The sequence below is a fragment of the Chamaea fasciata genome, unplaced genomic scaffold (assembly GCF_029207755.1).
Source record: "Chamaea fasciata isolate MVZ Bird 193981 ecotype frontalis unplaced genomic scaffold, bChaFas1.0.hap1 SCAF_1, whole genome shotgun sequence".
NCBI lineage: Eukaryota > Metazoa > Chordata > Aves > Passeriformes > Sylviidae > Chamaea > Chamaea fasciata.
This window is the reverse complement of record NW_027094086.1, coordinates 88,998,709-89,017,962: the sequence shown is the minus strand read 5'-3', so window position 1 is coordinate 89,017,962 and position 19,254 is coordinate 88,998,709. Positions and strand designations below refer to the sequence as shown.

The following is a 19,254-nucleotide window of genomic DNA, read 5'->3' as shown; positions in this document are numbered from 1 at the left end:
TAGCTTCTTCAGTTGTGAGAGCCCAAGCCAGCAGTCTCACTAGAAAACTGGGGCTTTCCCCACACAGAAATGAGACCTAAGGTTTAGAGACCACAGAAGGCTCTGAGCAGGTGAGGAGGGCTAGGCTGTAAACCAGGTTTCTTTCTGCTCAAGGACAGTAGAGCTGACAGTGCTATCACAACTGCTCACTGACTTCAGCAGGACTGGGAAATCTCCACCCAAGTGGACAAAGAACCTGCCAGTGTTATGATGGTTTACACGACACTTCTGATCTTTAAGTGCCATTTTACCAAAAATACTGCTTATATTTTCAGAAGGAAAAAAACCAAACCAGTAGGGGAGTCAAAAGAACACAAGAAAGCAGGGAGTCACAAGTGTCTTTTTAAGCAATCACAGGAGTACCTGCACTGATAAATGTAATTTTCATCTTTCAGTGGTTTCTGTCCCTACTGGGCTGGATACTCTTCTAGCAATTGATCCTCTAGCAATTTTTTCTTCCTTTTGTGTCTCAAATTTGGAAGATTTGGTCCTGCAAATGCCTGCTTTCAGACACAGCACTAAAGAGAATCCACACCAGAGTCAGGGTAGAAGTGCAAGCAGCCAAGGAGTTATGTATAAAACTTAGTAACGGTTATTCATTTTTGTCCTTGGCATCTGATGTTTTTCTCTTCTCCTCACTCTCAGCCCAGCCGCCCACTTTCAGAGACAACCAGGCAGGCTTAAGCCTTCAGGCAGGTAAAAGTTGGAAAATAAGAATATTCTCCTTCAAAACTAGAAAGTGACTTTGTTTTAGCTATTTCTTTGAAGTTAAGTCATGCCAATCGTGTGAGGCTACAGAACTGATGCTTTATTTTATCTTATGTGTTCAGGAGATTCTCTGTTTCTCTAAACCTGTGTGTCAGGGTGAGTGGTTGGATGTAGGTGCAATTTTCACGCCTGATTTCTGTGCCAGTGTGAAATGCCCCCAATACAGTTTAAGGCATTCAGAACCCACCTAACCATCATCTTGGTGAGGAATTTATGCAACCCTGAATGCGCCAGGCTGACAACTGGATTACTTTTATCCACCTGTGAAGTGGCACAGGGGTGGTGCCTGACGGGGGATTGAGGCATCTTTCATTATACACTTGGACAGCAAGTATATATAACATTTTGCAAGCTGCAAAGTGTTCTTTAGTCTTCAAACTAACCCTCAGGCCTGGACTCCTCCCACTACATGCCTTTGACCTAAATATGAGTCAGTGAATGGGGTATACTTCAGTGAAGGAGCCTACAAGAACCAGTTGTTTCCTTGCTGTGGCTGCTGTGATTTTACTGTTGCTATCAGCAAGTAGCAGAATTTGACAATGGATACTTTGCCCTTGTAGAGATAACATAAGTATTGCAGTAGCACAGACCTAGGAAGCATTCAACCCATGTATAAAGACTGGCTGTCCAACCATATTTTGCCTCATTTTACCCATCAGCATGGGCAGTAATGCAGTTGCATTTGTAATAGGAACATCATGGTACCAGACTCGACATTTTCATCAGGGAGATTTCAGCTTTAACTGCAGAGAAAATCCTGTTTAGTCTGCTCGAGAGCTTGGTAGGTTTTCTTTTGTATTTGTGCATGCTCTGAGCTGGGCTTTTGCAAATTGCTTGACCTGCTTATGCAGAGAATTTACACTCTTTATTAGCACTTCCTAAATCTCTCTTTCCCTACACTCCATTATATTTATTATAATGCTCCTTCTCAGAAGTCTAGAGGAATGACACAAAATGATGTACAAATCAGAAAATGTTTATATTGACTTGTTTAAGGGTAGAGCATGCTTTCTTTTTTAAATTATGTAACCATTTTAATTTTTTTCTTTCCTGCTGTGGTTTGCCAAAAGTTGGAATGCCTTGGAAATACCACATTACTCTTTCCTGTAATTAGGAAGCTCTTTGTTTACCAAGACACACATGTTTTGGGGCAGATCTGTGCTAAAGCAAGCTACAAAAATTCCATTTAGGAAAAAGAATCTGATTCTGGATTCAGGGTAATATTTTCAAACATCGATGTAATTTAAGAGCCTCTATTCAATTAAAAAAGAAATTGATGTTACTCAAGGGGTAATTCCTCTGAAATGTAAGACATCTTTAGGGAGCTCTGTGACTGCTGGGCCTGGGAACGTGACCTTTAGGAATGTCTGCAAGGCATCCAGCATTGGTGATGCCACTCTCTGCTGATGCTGCTTCAAAGCAGCTGCCCAAGACCCCACCTCCCCCAGTGCCAGGGCAGTGTTTGCTGGTCATGCACCAGTGCCAGGTGGTGCCTGATGTGTTTGTTCATAGGTCCCAGGATGACATGAGCTGCCAGAGAATTGGCCTCTGTCCCTCTGTGCCTGAGCCTGGCATTAGTCACGTCACAGGTCCCGCCTTCTCCTGTTCTGCTACGCCCCTGTGAGACAATCATATCTGGATGTGCCAAATATTTCCCCAGGTTCTGCCCCTGATTTCCTCCAGCAGCCAGTCACTGGAGTTAGGAGTAGACAGTAGAGCACAGTTATTAAGAGAGTGTTTGTCCCAAATAAATGGCTTTTTCAGCAGCCTCAGGCTTGCCCATGCTGCTCTGCTCTCTGGTCTTTTCTCCTCTTTGCAGGACAGTGGTCTCTCTCTCTGTCTGCCATGTGTAGTAACATCAGCAGATGAAAAGACCCTGCTGGGCATTAACACTATCATTAATCGGCTAAGAATTTAATTTTGAAGTATTTGAAAAATGAATTCTGCTGATTTTCAGAGAATTAGTCTTCTGCTTCCAGTTTTTATGATTCTATACAATGCAGTTATTTGAACTAGAGAAGGTGAATTATGGACCTACCTAAAGAGACATTATGTATAAGGTACTATTTTGGAATACTTTTTTCTGTAATAATTTTTGAAAACTTTCCTGGAAATATGCATTTACTAACTAAAAAGGGGGAAGAACTTCTTTCTTTTTTTTTCCCCCCCGTTTCCAAAGTAACAATACCAATTAGATAAAGAGTTTTTTTAATATTCAAAACAGTTCCACGCGAGTAAAGAAACCGTTGTTTTCTTCCTGTTCATTCATGAGACTATGAAAGTTGGACTCAGGCCAGCTTCCCTTGAAGTCAGTGGTAATATATCTGCTAACTTAACTTGGTTCAGGATTTCTGAATGGTATTTTGTCTCCTTAAAATTTCACATGCTGAGGATCCACCAGAAACTTTTTGGCTGATTTAAAGGGAGAGTTTCAGGGGAACATTTCAGGGAAATAACCCTGAGTCATACTGGATTCTTTTTAAAACTGAATAAAGGCTCCAGATAGCATAGATTGCTGTGAAGATTGTAGGGAAGCTAATCAGGCTATGCCCTAATGTCTTTATTAACTTACAACTGTATGCTCATCTATATAAGTGCTGCATAAAGGAGGCTTTTCGGGATGATTGACCCCCTGTTTGGAATGTCATTCAACATCTGGGGTTTTTTCTTCATAGTTTGCTTATTCTTGTAAATTTACTGACTTTGATTTTAAAGAACTGTTTCTGCAGATCTAGATGTTGTTACTGACTTCCACGCTTATTTGCACTTACGATGCTCTTCATTATTTTTAATTATTATCAGTGATGCTTACAGAGAAGAGTTAATGTTTATAAAAACCACAAAATGTACATGAAATCTAACCCAATTATCTGGCTTGAGGTTAAATGTCAGCAGAATCAGGACTTACGTTTCAGTATGTTCCTCTGCTCCAATTCTTCAGCAGTCGGCCTCTGGCTCAGTCGTCTGCGAAAAAAATCCAAGATCAGTTTTTGGACCATATCATATTCTCCTCAGTTCTCTGCCTTGAAGAGTTGCTTTGGGGTGTGAAAGGCAGAACAGAGAACACTGACACTGCTCCATTATGTACTTGGTATGCCTGGACCATGCGTGACACACACCATGCTTCGCTTTCGCAGTTTACTCTGTTTCCAACCCACGAAAGACAAAATACATTATGTCATCTTAGGCATGACTCTCCCTCCCCTACCCCAGCAGAGCTGCTGAAAGCTAAGCCACACAGATGTCTCCACTTAATTTCCTTCCCTCCAGGCCGGCTTCCTGACTTGCACAAGTATTTCTAGCTAGGATCCAGCTAACCCTCTCGCTGCCCTCTTGCCAGCCTCCTGACTGCGCCCCGTTTGTTCACACAGCGTGTGAACACACAGACAGAAAAAAACAAGGGACTGTTTGGCAGCACTGAGGGCAGAACAATAGCAACCCTCGTCCTCCTCATCACACTCACTTCCCTCCTCCTCCTCTTGTGGCTTTTATTAATTCCTATATTAAAGGATCAGTGTGACTTGCTAGTCAACCTGTACGTAATAGGGTCAACAAACCCCACAATCTAATTACAAATGGGGGCTCTGTACATAGGAATGACCTGAATATTCAGAATACAGAGCGAGCACAAAAGGGTCTTTGCAAAACAAAGTAAACCAGAGAGATGACATCAGTAGTCAGCACTGTTGAGCATCCTCATACTCTTATCCGAGTCAATGGGAGTTTTGTCAATGATACCAATGACACGACAAAGCCTTCTCTTCCTTCACACTTGGTCACTTACAGACATTTCCAACTTGAGGGCCCCAATCTCTTTCAACTGGAACAGTTTCCCTGTGAGTTATTGGGCACTGATAGGAAATGATAAGAATGCTGCATGGCTTCATCTTCTGCAATGAATGTTCCCCCAACCCTGGGCACAGCAGCTCCCTGAAATGGAGCTGGCTCTGCAAGGCTGCATGAGAGATGTCTAATAATGGCTCATCACCACACACGGGCTAAGCTGCTGGTGCACACACATCCCCAGCCTTCTCCGGAGCCAGGAGCCCATTTATGTGCCAGTTCAAGACCCCTCACACTGTGTGCAGAGCACAGGGCTGAACTGGGTAGGAGCCCACCTCCTATACCAGCTGTTTGAAGGCAGCTTTTACAGGCACCTGATTTTACAGTCTGAAGATTTCCACCAGCAGAGGTTATACCAGCCCTATGTCCTTTGGGGGCATTTTACACCATGAAAACAAACAGCAGAACACAGCCCTGTTTCAGTGTAGAGTTTGGAGTCAGGAGCTTTGTCCCTTTTTCATGGCAGATTGAACATTTATCTCATTAGAAAAGTTTTAAAAGGGACAGAAACTGATCCTTAATTCAGAAGTAAAGAATGTCTGCAAAGTACTTTGAAGACAGTGCTATTCAAGTGCTTGCTATTGCCATCTTTAAGATACAGTAGTTGTTGCTAATGGGAGACTTCAACTTCGGACTGTGAAGCAACTAAAACTACTTCATTTCTAGCATCACATGAGAACCAAAAAGAAAAAGTTGCCAGTTTTAGGCCCACCACATGTGTCTGCAGGAGCCGTATTATAAATGTTTTAAATCCCTCATGCCATAAAACTTTTCAAGAGGATGCATCAGATGGATGTTCAAGATGAACTCCAGCCATCCAGCATGTGGATGGCTTCTACAGAAACAAACATAACTATAAAAGGAGAAAGAAAAAAACCCTCCCCCAAAGTCCTCCCATTTTCAAGAAAACAGGGATTGAAGGAGTCACATACCTGTTCTGCCATGAACAGTTCACACTAGGACATTTTTAACAGAGGGCAGAAGTTTTATCTACCTACAGAAGTGATTTGCAACAAGGATCACATCTTCCATGTGCTTAGTGAGGTACCTGCCATGAAGCAGATGCATTTAAACTAAGCTTTCAGTGCATGTTAGCAGGTCATTGCTTCCACACAAGAGGACAGAGATTTCCTCCAAGGATGCTCTTGTTATTATATGCACCCCCTACTCCTGTGCTGCTTAGGAGCTGTAGACCATGGGATTCTTCCCCACACTGCCTGGTAGGGCCCCTAGTGAAAGCCAGCCAAGGGTATGCAGGTTCCCCATCAAGAGTCAAATTACTTTGTAGATCCCATTATCCACCCTTTTCAGTCTGCAGAGTGCTCCTGCCTAAATGGTGACTGCCACTTTGAAGTGATGCACAGCTGAAAAAGCCATGCCACTTTGGACATATTCATTCATGGATTATCAATCACTTTTGGAGTTTTATAATCCCAAGTATTTTTAATAATGTGACTTAGGCAGTAGGAAAAGCTAAGGCATTTTTTAGGGGAACAAAATCCTAATTAGTCCTTCCAGTGCAAGTAGTAAAGCAGCACTGGAGGATGAAGAAGGTCATGAATAGAATCCATGGAGGTTCCTGGCCTCCAGTACCAGTGTCTGCTTTCATCTCCATGAACTGCTGTTACATTCCCATTTCCTTCATCCTTTGGGACTGAGTGAACCTGCTCCTTCTCCTTCATTCTAAGTTCCTCCTTGATGAGCTCTTCAAATAAACCCAGCCCCTTCCACAATCTTTCCCTTCCAAGCTCTCCCAATTATCGCTTTTCATGGTCTCTTGCTCATTTAATTTAATTCCTTCTCATGCTGTTAAAGTGACTTCTGCCCCCAAACTATTGGGGCTTTACAAACACCTCCACCAGCTCCTCAGAACAGCACCATTTTAGCTCTTGTTTCTTGCTGCCTATTTTTAGGCTTGCCAGATGTTGAATAGCTGTTAACATCTCTGTTAATCTTTGAAAATTTTGATACTAGTTACAGATAATGTAAAACAAGAAATGCAAGCAGCTCTTGCTTTATTGCTGTGGCTGCAAAGACACGCTTTCTTCTTTCGCACTAAATTTCAGTACACTGTCTCCAGCATACAGCTCTGACCTTGGCAAACATCAGTAGTGATAGCTCCCCTCTTCTGCCTTCCTTCCCGTCTTGCCCAGAATAAAAAGTTAATGAAGCCCACCTAGCTTGCGGAGGTTGATTTCTGTAGTTTGATTGCTGGCTTGCTGCTGTGCCTTATTTTATTTAACATCACAGGGGCTGCATGAGGCAGTCAGGAGGCCACAGGTCAGGAAAAAGGTGTCTCATTAGCAGCACAATCAGAATACATGGGAGAAAATAGAGGTGAAGAAGGAACCTGGTGCCACAGCAAAGAATGGATCTGCTTGTACAAACTGTAAGGATGAAGTGAGAAGTGTGGTGCTGCTGTTGATCAGAAAGGTAACTCTGGCTGTTTCATCACACTCAGTGCAGGTGTCTAACCAAGGAACAGGGAGACAGACCTTAACAAGTAACCACCTCTAACAGCACTTTCTGTATTTAAAATGTTCATGTGTGAACATGCCTGATCTTCACTGTGCCATCCATACAGTTTTGAAATATGCTTCAGGCATTCAAGAGGACAGGAAAGTTTTTTGTAATTTGTGCTTTACAATGTATTGCTTGGTTTATACTTCATAGGTTTTTGCAATATTGAGTACAACAGTTTGGCAAATACACCGTGACAAAGGTTTCACTACAAAGGAGACCTTCCTAAGATTTATGGTGACATAAGGAAAGCCTTGCTAGGATTTCACTGAAAAAATCATACCCAAATGAGATTTTCAGTAACAAATAAAAAAATTGCTCACATTTACAAAGATAAATTTGACAGCAAACCAATTTTCTGAATTAATTCTCTGCATGATCAAATGCATCATACTCCTTGTGCTAGACAGTAAGAACTGAGCAGTTCTTCATAAGGACAGTGAGGCTTATTTTGTTGGGTGTTTTTATTTTTTTATATGTTTGCTTGTTCTTTTGAATTTGCTCTGGGCTGGTCACATTATGGCGGATAAGTAGGAGTTTGGGGCCAGAAGGAACAATCATGCAAAATCCATTGCTGTAGATCTAAAACATTGGCTGGTGTGGTTGTAATCTCCTCAGGGAGCAACAGAAAAGAAAGGCAGCATTTTCACTCATGGATGCTACTGTTTGGAGCCTCCCCAGCAAACCGAGAACTCAGAATGAAAAGTTTCTGCTCCATGTGTCAGTGTTCTGCAGGAGCAATTAAAGGAAAAACACCTCCTTGGGCAGGACAAAACACTTAAATGAAGTACACAGTGATGCTGACCCTGCTCGGCAGTGTGGCCACTCCCCAAGGGCTCTTAGGGCAGCAGCCAACCCATTGTGGGGCCTCGGCTCAGAGTTTTGCGGCCCTTTTATCTGGCAGCACTTTTGAAGCAAGATGCTCCTGGCTGCCTAGACTGTTCCCTACCAGGAGTCATGGGTTTTGTCTCCTTGATCTCTTGTTTTGTTATGGATAAGCTCCAAGAAAAAGCTGGTTCATGCCATCCAGCTTGTTATGTGAACAGGATGATGTGGGATATGTGTACCAGGAATTCATCTTTGCCTCTGTCCAGAGGACAAGAAAATTTAGGAGCCTAGTGTGGGGTCATATGCAAGTATAATGGCTGGATATAATACAGGGCTTGCTGGAAAATGACTCCCCACACACTCGCCAGGTTTATTAACTCTGAGTGTTTGCAGACACGAAAGGCAGAACTGAGCAGCTCTCCAGTGCCTGAATGGTGACATCTGGTGTGTGGGACCCATGAACAGGACTGGTGGACACGACAGGGCACACAGCAGTATGGTGAGATGTCCAGAATATCCCCAAGGTATCTCTGAGCCAAGTCATGCTCACACAGCTGTTCCTCATGACTTAAATCACCCTGATGGAAAATAACTTCTGAGCACAGTGGGACATAACCTCTGGAGCAACTCCTGAATTTATTCTGTATGTGCAAATATCTTTAATCAGCTGCAACTGGGCTCATGCTACCCTAGACATTGCTCTAACAGAGCAGTAAATTTGAGCTGGGCACATGAGAAGCCAGCTGCTACAAAGAACTACTTGCCACATTGCTCTTTAGTTGACATAAATGAGCATGACTGAAGCCAGTAGAACTGTGCTGATTTACATCAGCAAAATAATTCCACACGAGGAAAATTCAATGGGAGAAAAGAGTCTTAATTTACCTTGCCTTTCCCAATAATAATAATAATAATAATAATGCTGATAGCAAAGCAGAATTGATGAAGTAAAGGCTGTCAGGGGCTCTTTGCACTCCCATGACATATACAGAAAATTCAGAGAAAAATGGAAGAGAAGAAAAATCTTGTATTTGCTTCTACCAGTTAACTGTTAGCAGAGGGCAGGAACGAACTACCTCCTTTCCTTATATCACTGCTCAATGAGCAAAAAATCATTGTAAGCCTGGAGGTTCACTTTCTCTGACGTGACAGCCCAGATTTTGCCAGCCAGACTGTAGAGTCTACAGAGGACTTCCATTCTCCTAAACAGGATTTATAAAATGGGATTAAATACAGTTTTATCAATGAGTGAATAAATTGAAGGCATATTAAATAGAAAATCCCTACCCAAAGAAGCAAGTGTAACAGTTTTATACCAATAAAATTCTTGTATTAGACTCTATTAAGATATTCGCTAATCTGTAGGATTATCACTTTCTTTAAGCTCACTCACAGGTAACCGTGACAGGTCTCCTGGTATCAGTCATGATAATACACTTTATAACTCCTTTTCCTGAGAAATTAGGGCAATAAAACCATAAGGAGTGTTTGCCACGATTCAGTTATCATGTAATGACTGCTCTCCACCTCCCTGTTGATTTAAAATATTCAGCCTCTGGGAGATGGTGATGCTTCTGCAGCTATCAAGAAGCCTGTGGCAATGACTAAAGCAGACCAATGTGGGCAGAGAAGCCTGTTCATCCCTAGGAAAATGGGTGAAGCACCATTGTGACAGTTTAGCAGAGAACTAGTTACACACCTCCTTGGTAGGAGGTGTTTGCTTTTGGTGAAAGTCTAAAAAACTGCTAAGTTTTTTAGTATCAGTTGAAGACAAAAGTACTTTCTGACAGTGCCTTACTAGCAAGGTACCACTTCTACCTTAGTATCCCAGTGTGTTCCCTGGACTTTTGACTGTGTTCCCTTGACATTTGATCCAGGATAGCTAAAACAGTCCCATAACCCTGAGGAGAGAGGCAATGCTTTTGCTCAGCATTAGTGCACTGCAAGAAATACAGAACAGTCTGGAATGTGAGCCAACCAAATTATATTTCCCGTAACACATCTGCAGTTGTGTTTCCAGCTGGGCTCTACAGGAAAATCAGATTTACAAGTGAAATTATTAAGACTTTAATTCAGGCTCTAAGCAGTCATTTACTACCCCCCCAAATTATCCTTATCCCAGACTCGATTTTGTGTTGAGAAACAGCTTCAATATAGACTTTAAAGCTCCGATTAGTCTAGATTGCAGTGAGGATTTTTTGGGAAAACTAATCAGCAAGTTTTCTGCTTGCTCAAGCATCTGTGCATAGTGAAAAATATAATCAAGCTGGCTCTTTGTTTAAAACTCTTACAACTGACCAATTTGTTTTCCCATTCTTTAGATCATGTGAATCTATTCTTGAGTCATGGCTCAAATGATGCCATTTTTTTCTGGTTCAGCTCATTGAGGGATTGAATTATTATGATTTGGATTTATTCTTTGGAAAGTTACAAGCTTCCTGAGAAAGAACTGTCTGCCTAGAGTAGGTCTCCTGAGAAAAGAGAATCATATTCAAAAGGTAGATTTTGACAATTCATTATGTTTGCCTAAAATTAAAATCTTGTTCCTCATATATGGGACAAATCTCTTTAAAATACCCAAATAAAGCAGAATTATTTTTGGCCGTGAACTCTGTATTTTTTTTAAAGAAATAAAGCTCTAGATAGCCCTATAACTCTGACTAGAAAGTGTGAATAATGACATACCCAGGTCATCAGTCTTCCATTAAACCACTATAACAATGCAGACACCTGCATTTTCCCAAGGAATTACTTCATTTACTTTCTAAGGATAATGCCAAGCAGTGACACACAAATCCAGATTTTGGCCCCATGTTCAACAATACTAACTGGGAAATGCCTACTGGTTTGTGGAACACTGCAGGATCATACCTCACGCCTCAAGCTCTAAAATGGAGCCTCCTCTGTTTCATTACTGTGCTGTTCCATTAATGTCAAAGCTCTCAGCCAAATGCTGGCTGTTGACATAAAATACAATCATGTAAGTTAGAACGATTTTTTTAAAAAAAGGCATGGCTGAATTAAGATTGTTATACCACATAAGCATTGCAGCATTACTTCTCAAATCTCTTATCTCTAGTCCCAGGAACAAAATATCCAACAACTGCAGTAGGAAAAAAGAAGAATCTTTTTTAGAAGATGGAATTTACTATGTATCTAATTCAAGAATGTATTTTTGGAACAATAAAAATGTGATATTTTTGAGTACTAGAAATCCATAGTGAAAAATGTACTAAATGCTGGTTGAAAATCTAAAGCACGCCAGAAAAAACAGATGGATGTTAGGACCCATTGTAATAGAGAAAAAAATGTTCTGAAATGTTAGCGATTGTCCTTCTGTTGTCTATACAGCATTGTGAGAAGACACTTGCTTCACCAAATGTGATAATATTGAATTAAATGCTAATTTTACAAAGCAACAGAGATCATAATTCACAGTTCAAGGTCAATCTGTGAATGAATTGAGTAAAATGGCACCAAAAATAATCAATCTGAGCTGAACAGATATGCTTGCTATCTGTAGGTATTATTGAATGGTTTGCTTTAAAATCTTTCTGTAGTAACATTGCTTTGTCTCTGTGAACAAACATACTTATAGCAATGAATAACAGTTACACGCTTAAAAGCAGAGCCATCTCCAAGTATGAGCCAGAAGAGCAGAATCCCCTTCTCTGCTGGAATTTTCCTCACCCTGGCTTCTGATGCTCAGGGAAGCTTGGATGTTGGAACATAACTGATATAGGAATAAAGCACTCATTCCTCTGGGCATGTGGCATGGCCTTGGGATGGAGACAAAAAGCAATACTTTCGGTGGGAAGAAGTTCTCTGAGACCAGGGAAGAAAACATGGAGGGAGGCTGAGGGGTGAAAATGAAAGTACAGCCCCACTCCCCAAAGCTTTTCACCTTTTGAAGCCCCAGTGATATTTCCCAGCAACACTGTTTTCTAAGGATCCTCTTCTAAGAAATCTGCTGCCACAAACTTAAATGCAACCTACCCTGAGAAGTGTCGCCCTGACTTTTAGCCTTCTTCTAAATGTTTTACATTTACAGTGGAGTGTCTCACGAATATAACATAAACAAGTAGATTGTTTTCGCATACCAGTCTGTGATGGACTGCTGAACTGACCACTGGGTTCAGAAAGGTGTTCCTCTCATCTACCAATCCTTGACCAAATCCCAAATCCTATTTAAACCCCAAATTATAATAAACTTCCTCTTTCTCTGTTCATCTCTGAACCTGAGCGAGTCTGGTTCTTTCGTGTCCCTAGCAGTGACAGAGAAGCAGCTGCTGGTTCTGAGGAAGTGTTGAGGGCTGAAACACATCATGGAAGAACCATCTTCCCTATATTTAGTTAGCTTGAAGATCAGACACCCTGATGGGCCTCTGTGGACCACAGTGACTGCATAGTGTTTATCTCTGGACCACAGTGACTGACATGACCTGTGCATTAGCAGGTATCTTACACTTCTAGCACTGCCAATATGCAATTTGTTTAATGAAAAAAGCAGCAGCACCTTATCTTCTTATTCACATATGCACTAACACAACTGTAACCCTAAAATAGCAAGCCAGGGACATTTTAAATACGTGAACAAATAAACCAGCTTTTCTTGGCAGTCCAGGTAATCTGTGACCGTCATGGAAAATCTCAATCCAAAATGTAAAAAGCTGTTCATTTTAAGGAAGGAAATCTGGATGGGGAGCTTCACCAGCTTGCTGATGTCAATCTCAACATATACACGGCCAACTTGATAAAGTCTCCTCTGTTACTACAGCAGCTGCAGACCACTCCAAGTACAGAGAGAGGAATTACCATAGAATGGTTTGGGTTGGAAAGGACCTTAATGATTATCTAGTTCCAACACCTGTGTCATGGGCAGGAACACCTTCCACTAGACCCAGTTGCTCAAAGCCCCATCCAACCTGGCCTTGAACACTTCCAGGGATGAGAGTATCCCAGCTTCTCTGGGCAACCAGAGAGGTTAGTGTCTCACTAACCTCACAGAAAAGAATTTCTTACTAATGTTTAATCCAAACCCACTGTCTTTCAGCGTAAAGCCATTCCTCCTTGTTCCCCCTTTTTATGTGCCCTTGTGAAAAGTCTCTCTCCTTCTCTCTTGAGAAACCCCTTTAGGCACTGTAAGGCTGCTCTAAGGTCTCCCTGGGGCCTTCTCTTCTCCACGCTGAACACCCCCAGCTCTCTCAGCCTGTATCACACATACTCCCTGACCATACTAGTTTGTTGTAGACCATTTTACCAGGGCCAGCATGAAGAAAGGCAAATGAACAATAGTGCAGGAATAAAATTCATCTCCAAGAAGGTACTTTACACTGGTAATGTCAAATGAAAGCAACTCACACCCTTTCTCCTAAATGAATCAAAAGTTAAAATACTCAGTGACTTGGAATAGTCACAATATAGGGCGTCCAAATAAAAGCTTTTATAACAGAAGCTGGCAGTGTTAGCAATTCAAAACCACAATAATTCAGTCTCTAGTAGAAAAGATGCATAGGAAATAGTATGGTGCCCATACTTTGTCTTGTTACTGAAGTGGAAAATTCCTGGAAGTAAACAAATTTGAGAGCTTTAACAGCAATTAACTATTTTGTGACAGAGGGATTTCGGTTCACCAGATTGTGGGATTTCAGATCCCCAGACTTCATGAAAGGCAGGTGATAAACAGCAGTAACTTTTTGCAAAGGGCTGTGCCAAAAATTTTTTCTTGAAGAATTAGGACTGGCTGAAATGTTGGTGACAAACTAAAATTGCTGGAAAATTGAGTTCTAGAAGGTCAGAAACCATCTGCAAGGTGAGGTCAAACTTAGTAATTTCAGCTGAAGAAAACCAACTGACGAGACACACTTTTCTTAAAAACAATAAAATTTAAAAAGCATTAAAAATGCACTAGACAATATTTAATTCTGACCTGAAATGCTAGTTTTCAGTGTGAAATAAAAAAATTAATGATGCCTGTAATTGCTATTTTTAGTCAGTTTTCCCTACTCCACTTGTTAATTATTTTGTTCCATTTGAGTACCAAATGCAAAAAAATCCCTTATTCAGCCAAGTCCAGCAGATACAACTCTCCTTCCAATAACTGCTACAGTGATTCCAAGCACAAATCTACTGAGGTGGATTACAAGGAGAATTTTCCGCAGTACCTGAGTTTCAAACTTCAGTGCAGGTGCCTTGGTCATTCCTCACCGTTTAATGGGATACCTGCTGCTCAGACCGGGTCTTTGCATATGTTTTACAACATTGATTCTCTTGTATCTGCATCATCATCTGCACAATAATTTCTTTTTTTTTCTAGAGAATGTCATGTTTCACCACTCTGTCCAGAGATTTGTCCATTGTACAAATTCCCAGCTGGTGTGTACTTAACTCCTTCACTGCCAGAGCCTACTTCTGCCTCTATGCATTAGCAAAGGTCAGAAACAATTTTTAAAAAAAATCCTAGCATTTCATGGAACATCGGTGAAGACATGCAGCACCAGAAACAGAAAATGTCTAGCTTTAAAAACAAAACCAGATAAAATTATTTATGTGGTTCAAATTAGAAAATCCATGCCTTAGGAAACTGTATATTTGTTATTTTGAAAAGATATTAGATATGATTATTTCACAGTTATATCATCACTTTTAGGTTAAAATCTAGTGGCCTAAAAGCATGACAAAATATTTTTTACTCAGGAGAATTCTTGTCCCATCTGCCTTTTCTTCTCTTGAAGTTACTGAGATACACATAATTACCTGGAGGCTAAATTTGGAGTACAAAGTGATAAGCTTTTTTTCTGTTGTTGCTTTGTACATATTTCCACAGCAAAACAAATGGAATGCTATAAAGAGGCTTATCACATCAAATAGGGAATTAGCAGCGGGAATCAATAATCTCCAAAGTAACAAAGATCCTATTTCCAGGCAAATACGCTTAACTTCAAAATAAACAAACCCCCCCTTGTGAAACAAAAGACTTCCAGAGGGACATTCAAACCCTCTGTGCTATGCTGAGCAGGCTGCAGTCTTTCTCTTTGTCCCCTGCATAGTGTGACATCAACTTTTTTACATTTTCTCCCTGAAGTTTTAAGAGCTCAGCTCAGCTGCTACTGAAGTTTCTCCATACTCAGTTTTCCAACTACTATCAGGTGCCTGTACTCTTGCCTGCACATTCCCCTGTTCCACCTGACACTTTATCAATGTGAAAACCAGTTTCATTACCACAATCTAGCTGCTGGGGTGATACCAGTATTCTTTACATTACTTTTTCCCTAACTAGAAGTGATGTTGAACTATGGAGGGGGAGGGAATGCCCAATGACATCTTCCATTTTCCTTATATAAAATGGGAGAGAAAACTATTCCTGGCCCTGTTGACCTAAAGAATTATTTCTCCTTTACACTTCAGTTCTTAAATCTCATTGGGAAGGTGTGGTAAATATGTTCCCTGTGATATTTCAAATGAGAGTGTTATCAAAGTCCACATTTTTTGCAGTTGTTTGCTCTCTAAAGAAAGACTGCCTTACACTGGTGACTGTTTTTTGAGCTCCTTACCAAATAGCTTTGCAGGTGGCATTCAGACAGAAAGGCTGAAGAGAATTAATATTTAAAATACTTTGTACTCAAGATGAGCACAGTATGTTTGTTCATGGCTGCTGACATGCCACAGGAGAAGCATGGATTACCCTGCAGGGCACACTCAAATGCCAAATACCTCTGTCCTGGTCATTCAGTGCCCTGGTTTTGTGGCATACACTTGTTTTATGCACATCTAGCTGTGGTGATGGCAAGGACAGGGGCTTGAAAAGAGGCAGCAAGGAAATCATCACAGTCACCCTGACAAAAATCCCTTCTGAGTATTTACTGACGATGCACAAAGTGTTCATAAAGCTGGAAACTGCACCTACTGCTATGAGAGGCTGCAGATTGGACTAAACCATGCTGGCTAGGATGGCCTGGGCAAACAGACACAGTGCCTGCTTCCCAGTTCTGCTCAACTTCTTTATTAGTTTAAAACATACAATTTCTCATTCATCCACATTGAGCTTAAGTAAAAGGATACACCTTCTCAGGCTCTTCTTCCAGCCGCAATGGCCACAGCCATGTGGACTTGTGTTTTGCTTTACAGGCAGACTGAATTTAGATCTGTACACTATAGTTTATTGGGTGGTAAGCCTACTCTTATGACTGGAGATTATCTAATGCTAATAACAAATTTGCTCTGCTGAGACCAGCTAATGAACACCAGCTGCTAAGGAACAGGAGTGGGGGGGAATGTCTCACAATTACTACACTCCACCAGCCTTTCAAACTCCTCTGAGCAGTGCTTTTAGCAAAATGTGCATTAAATACATACTTTCACTCGGTTTTCCTCTTTAGAGACATCAGAATACCACTGTACAATGCATTACTAGAGACCCCTGCTGCTGTATAGATACCAGTCAGCACCACTGCAGGCTGTCTGGGATGTTTGTGAAAGGACCAAGCTCCCAATTCCCCAAAGGGAGGAAGAAAAATAATTTGCTGATTGTTGTATCTGGATTCACCCACAGAGAGAAGGTGTTGAAGGCAGGCCTTAAGGTTTTGCTTCAGGTAGTTAGAAAAGAGCTATTGAAAAGAGCAAAGGTGCAGGGACACTGAAAACTCTTGGAAGGGAAACCAGGACTATGGTTGTGGATTTTGTGTGTGTGTGTGTGTGTGTGTGTGTGTGTGTGTGTGTGTGTTACAGCAGAGGAGGACTGAGGGGTGGGGAAGTACAGGGCTGAGAGAAATGCTTGTTGAAGGAAGTTGGGTGTCTGGAGTTGATTTCCTTGTGAATGCAGCATGTCTGTAAGATGTTCTTGTTTAGAAATGGAGGCCTGGCAACATTTTCCATGGAGCAGAACACAAGGAGTTTGGTTGCAAGAGCTAATCCCACAGTCTCTTAGGACTAAAGTAAGCCAGAGACTCTTACAGTCTACATGTCATAGATAACCATTTGTCAAAGCTTGTGACCTGGTTAAATTGTCTGTGCTGGCACAGCCATTGTGCAATAACCCAAATCAGAAGAAATAAGTCAAGCATTGCAGCAGAATAGCTTTATGAAACATATTCATAGAAACCTTAGGCTGCAGAGAGTGAAGAGAATCAGGATTTGGGGAAGTCTGAGACAGAATTTGGCCAAAGGCACACAAAAAAAATCAGCCAACAATATCATACACTTCAAAATCCAAAGATGTTGCTAATACACATTGACATTGTTGGTTCTTTTGATGCCTTGTGCTATTGCAGAATGGTGAGTTTGGCAGGGACCCCTGAAGCCCATCTGATCCAACCCCTCCGCTCAAGCAGGGCTGCCTAGAGCTGGGACTGTGTCCAAATGACTTCTGAAAATCTCCACAGAGAGAAATTTCACAATCTCCCTGGCCAACCTGTGGCAGTGTTTGGTCACCCTCAGATAGAATTGATGTTACTGATGTTCAGAGGGAACCTCCTTGTTTGGTTTGTGCCTGTTGCCTCTGGTCCTGCCACCGGGCCCCACTGAGGAGAGCCTGGCTCTGTCCCCACTGTACCCGTCCTCCAGGTATTTATACACATTGATAAGATCTCCTGAGCTATTTCTTATCTAGGCTCAACAGTTCCAGCTCTCTCAGCTGTTCTCCACAGGGAGGATGCTCCAGTTCATCATCTCCGTCATCTTTGTGGCCCTTTGTTGGAACTCTCTCTCATATGCCCATATCTCTTTTCTACGGAGGAGCCTTGATAATGGTTCTAACCTTCATCATGGAGCCTTCCAACTCAGAATATTCTGTGATTCTGAGCCAGAAGCGGACACAGCACTCCAGATGTGGCCTCACCAGTGCTTAGTAGACGGGAAAGATCACGTCTTGGCCTGCTGGCAATACTTTTTCTAATGCTGCCCAGAATACCATTAACCATTTTTTCCCCCCACCAAGTTGCCGACTGATGCCCAACTTCATGTCCATCAGGACACCCAGATCCTTTTCTGCCAAGCTGCTCTCCACCTGGTAGCTCCCAACATATTCTGGTGCATGGGGTTGTTCCTTCCTAGATGCAGTAATTAGTGCTCACCTTTGATTAACTTCATGAGATTTTTGTCAGCCCATTTCTCCAGCTTGTCAAGGCCCCACTGGATGGCAGCACTATCCTGCAGTGCATCACCCACGCCTCCCAGTTTCGTGTCACCAGCAAGTTTGCTGAGGACATGCTCTGCCCATTGTCCAGATCATTAATGAAGGTTGTTAAAAAGGACTGGAGCCAGTACTGACCCCTTGGGGTGTACTGCTAGTTACTGGAGTCCAACTTGACTTGGTGCCACTTAACACCAGCCTCTGGACTGGACTGGTAAATAGATTGAAAAGTCTGAATGACTGGGCCCATTCTTGGACACCTGAGGAATTTTACGGGAGACAGTGTTGAAAGCCTTACTGAAATCTACACAGATACTATCTGCTACTCTCTGGTTGTCCATCAGGTCAGTAATCTCACAAGTTCATCGCACTAATCAAGCATGACTTGCCCCTGTGAATCCATGTTGACTACTGATGACTTTTTTTGTCCTTAACGTGCCTGAATATGATTTCCAGGATTAGCTGCTCTATCACCTTCCCAGTGATGAATGTGAGGTCAACTGCCCTATAATTCCCAGACTCCTCTTTGAAAATAGCAGTGACTTTTGCTTTCCTTCTTGTCTTTGAGCACTTCTCCCAGATGACATGATCAATCGAAGAAATAATTAAGAAAATAAGGATGGCACTGAATCTTTACTAATGCTGGGTCAAGTTCATCCTTTCATCTATACTTTTATGCTGAATAGTGAAGTAGCACTGCTCTATGGAAGATTTTAACACATGCCCTAATTGTTAAAACATGACATGCCTAGTGACAGGTGCACAGAACTGAGAGAAAGGCAAGGTACAGTGATGGGCAGGTGGGAGAATCAAATCTGAGGCAGTCAAGTGTGCAACCATCAGGAAGGATGCTGAGACAAGTGAGCTGTCATGCCCGGTATTCCTCCACTGATCCTTTGCATTTCCCCATCACTGTTTTGATATCTGCTTCAAAATCCTTCAGACTGAGGCCAAGTGCTGCAGTGTCTCAAACCAAGGTGGGGTGGTGGGGGCTACTAGCATTACTGAAGAGAAGACTGAAGAGAAGAATTAGTCAAGACCAAGGGAGATAAAAGGGAGATAAAAGTGCCTTCCAAAAATGTGTCATATATGATGGTTTTCAGAGGCAAAAATCATATCTTTCCACC

At 41.8% G+C, this 19,254-nt stretch overlaps 1 protein-coding gene across 7 annotated transcripts in view; it reads right to left on the bottom strand.

Moving 5' to 3' along the window:
• The window catches only part of PHACTR1 (phosphatase and actin regulator 1), a 304,928-nt gene that overhangs the window by 19,709 nt on the left and 265,965 nt on the right, over positions 1-19,254 (bottom strand). For all 7 annotated transcript variants that reach the window (XM_066188313.1, XM_066188338.1, XM_066188331.1 and 4 more), the window contains one exon: positions 3,716-3,771. In XM_066188313.1, coding sequence (XP_066044410.1) covers positions 3,716-3,771 — 56 coding nt within the window. The remainder of the gene's footprint in view (positions 1-3,715; positions 3,772-19,254) is intronic.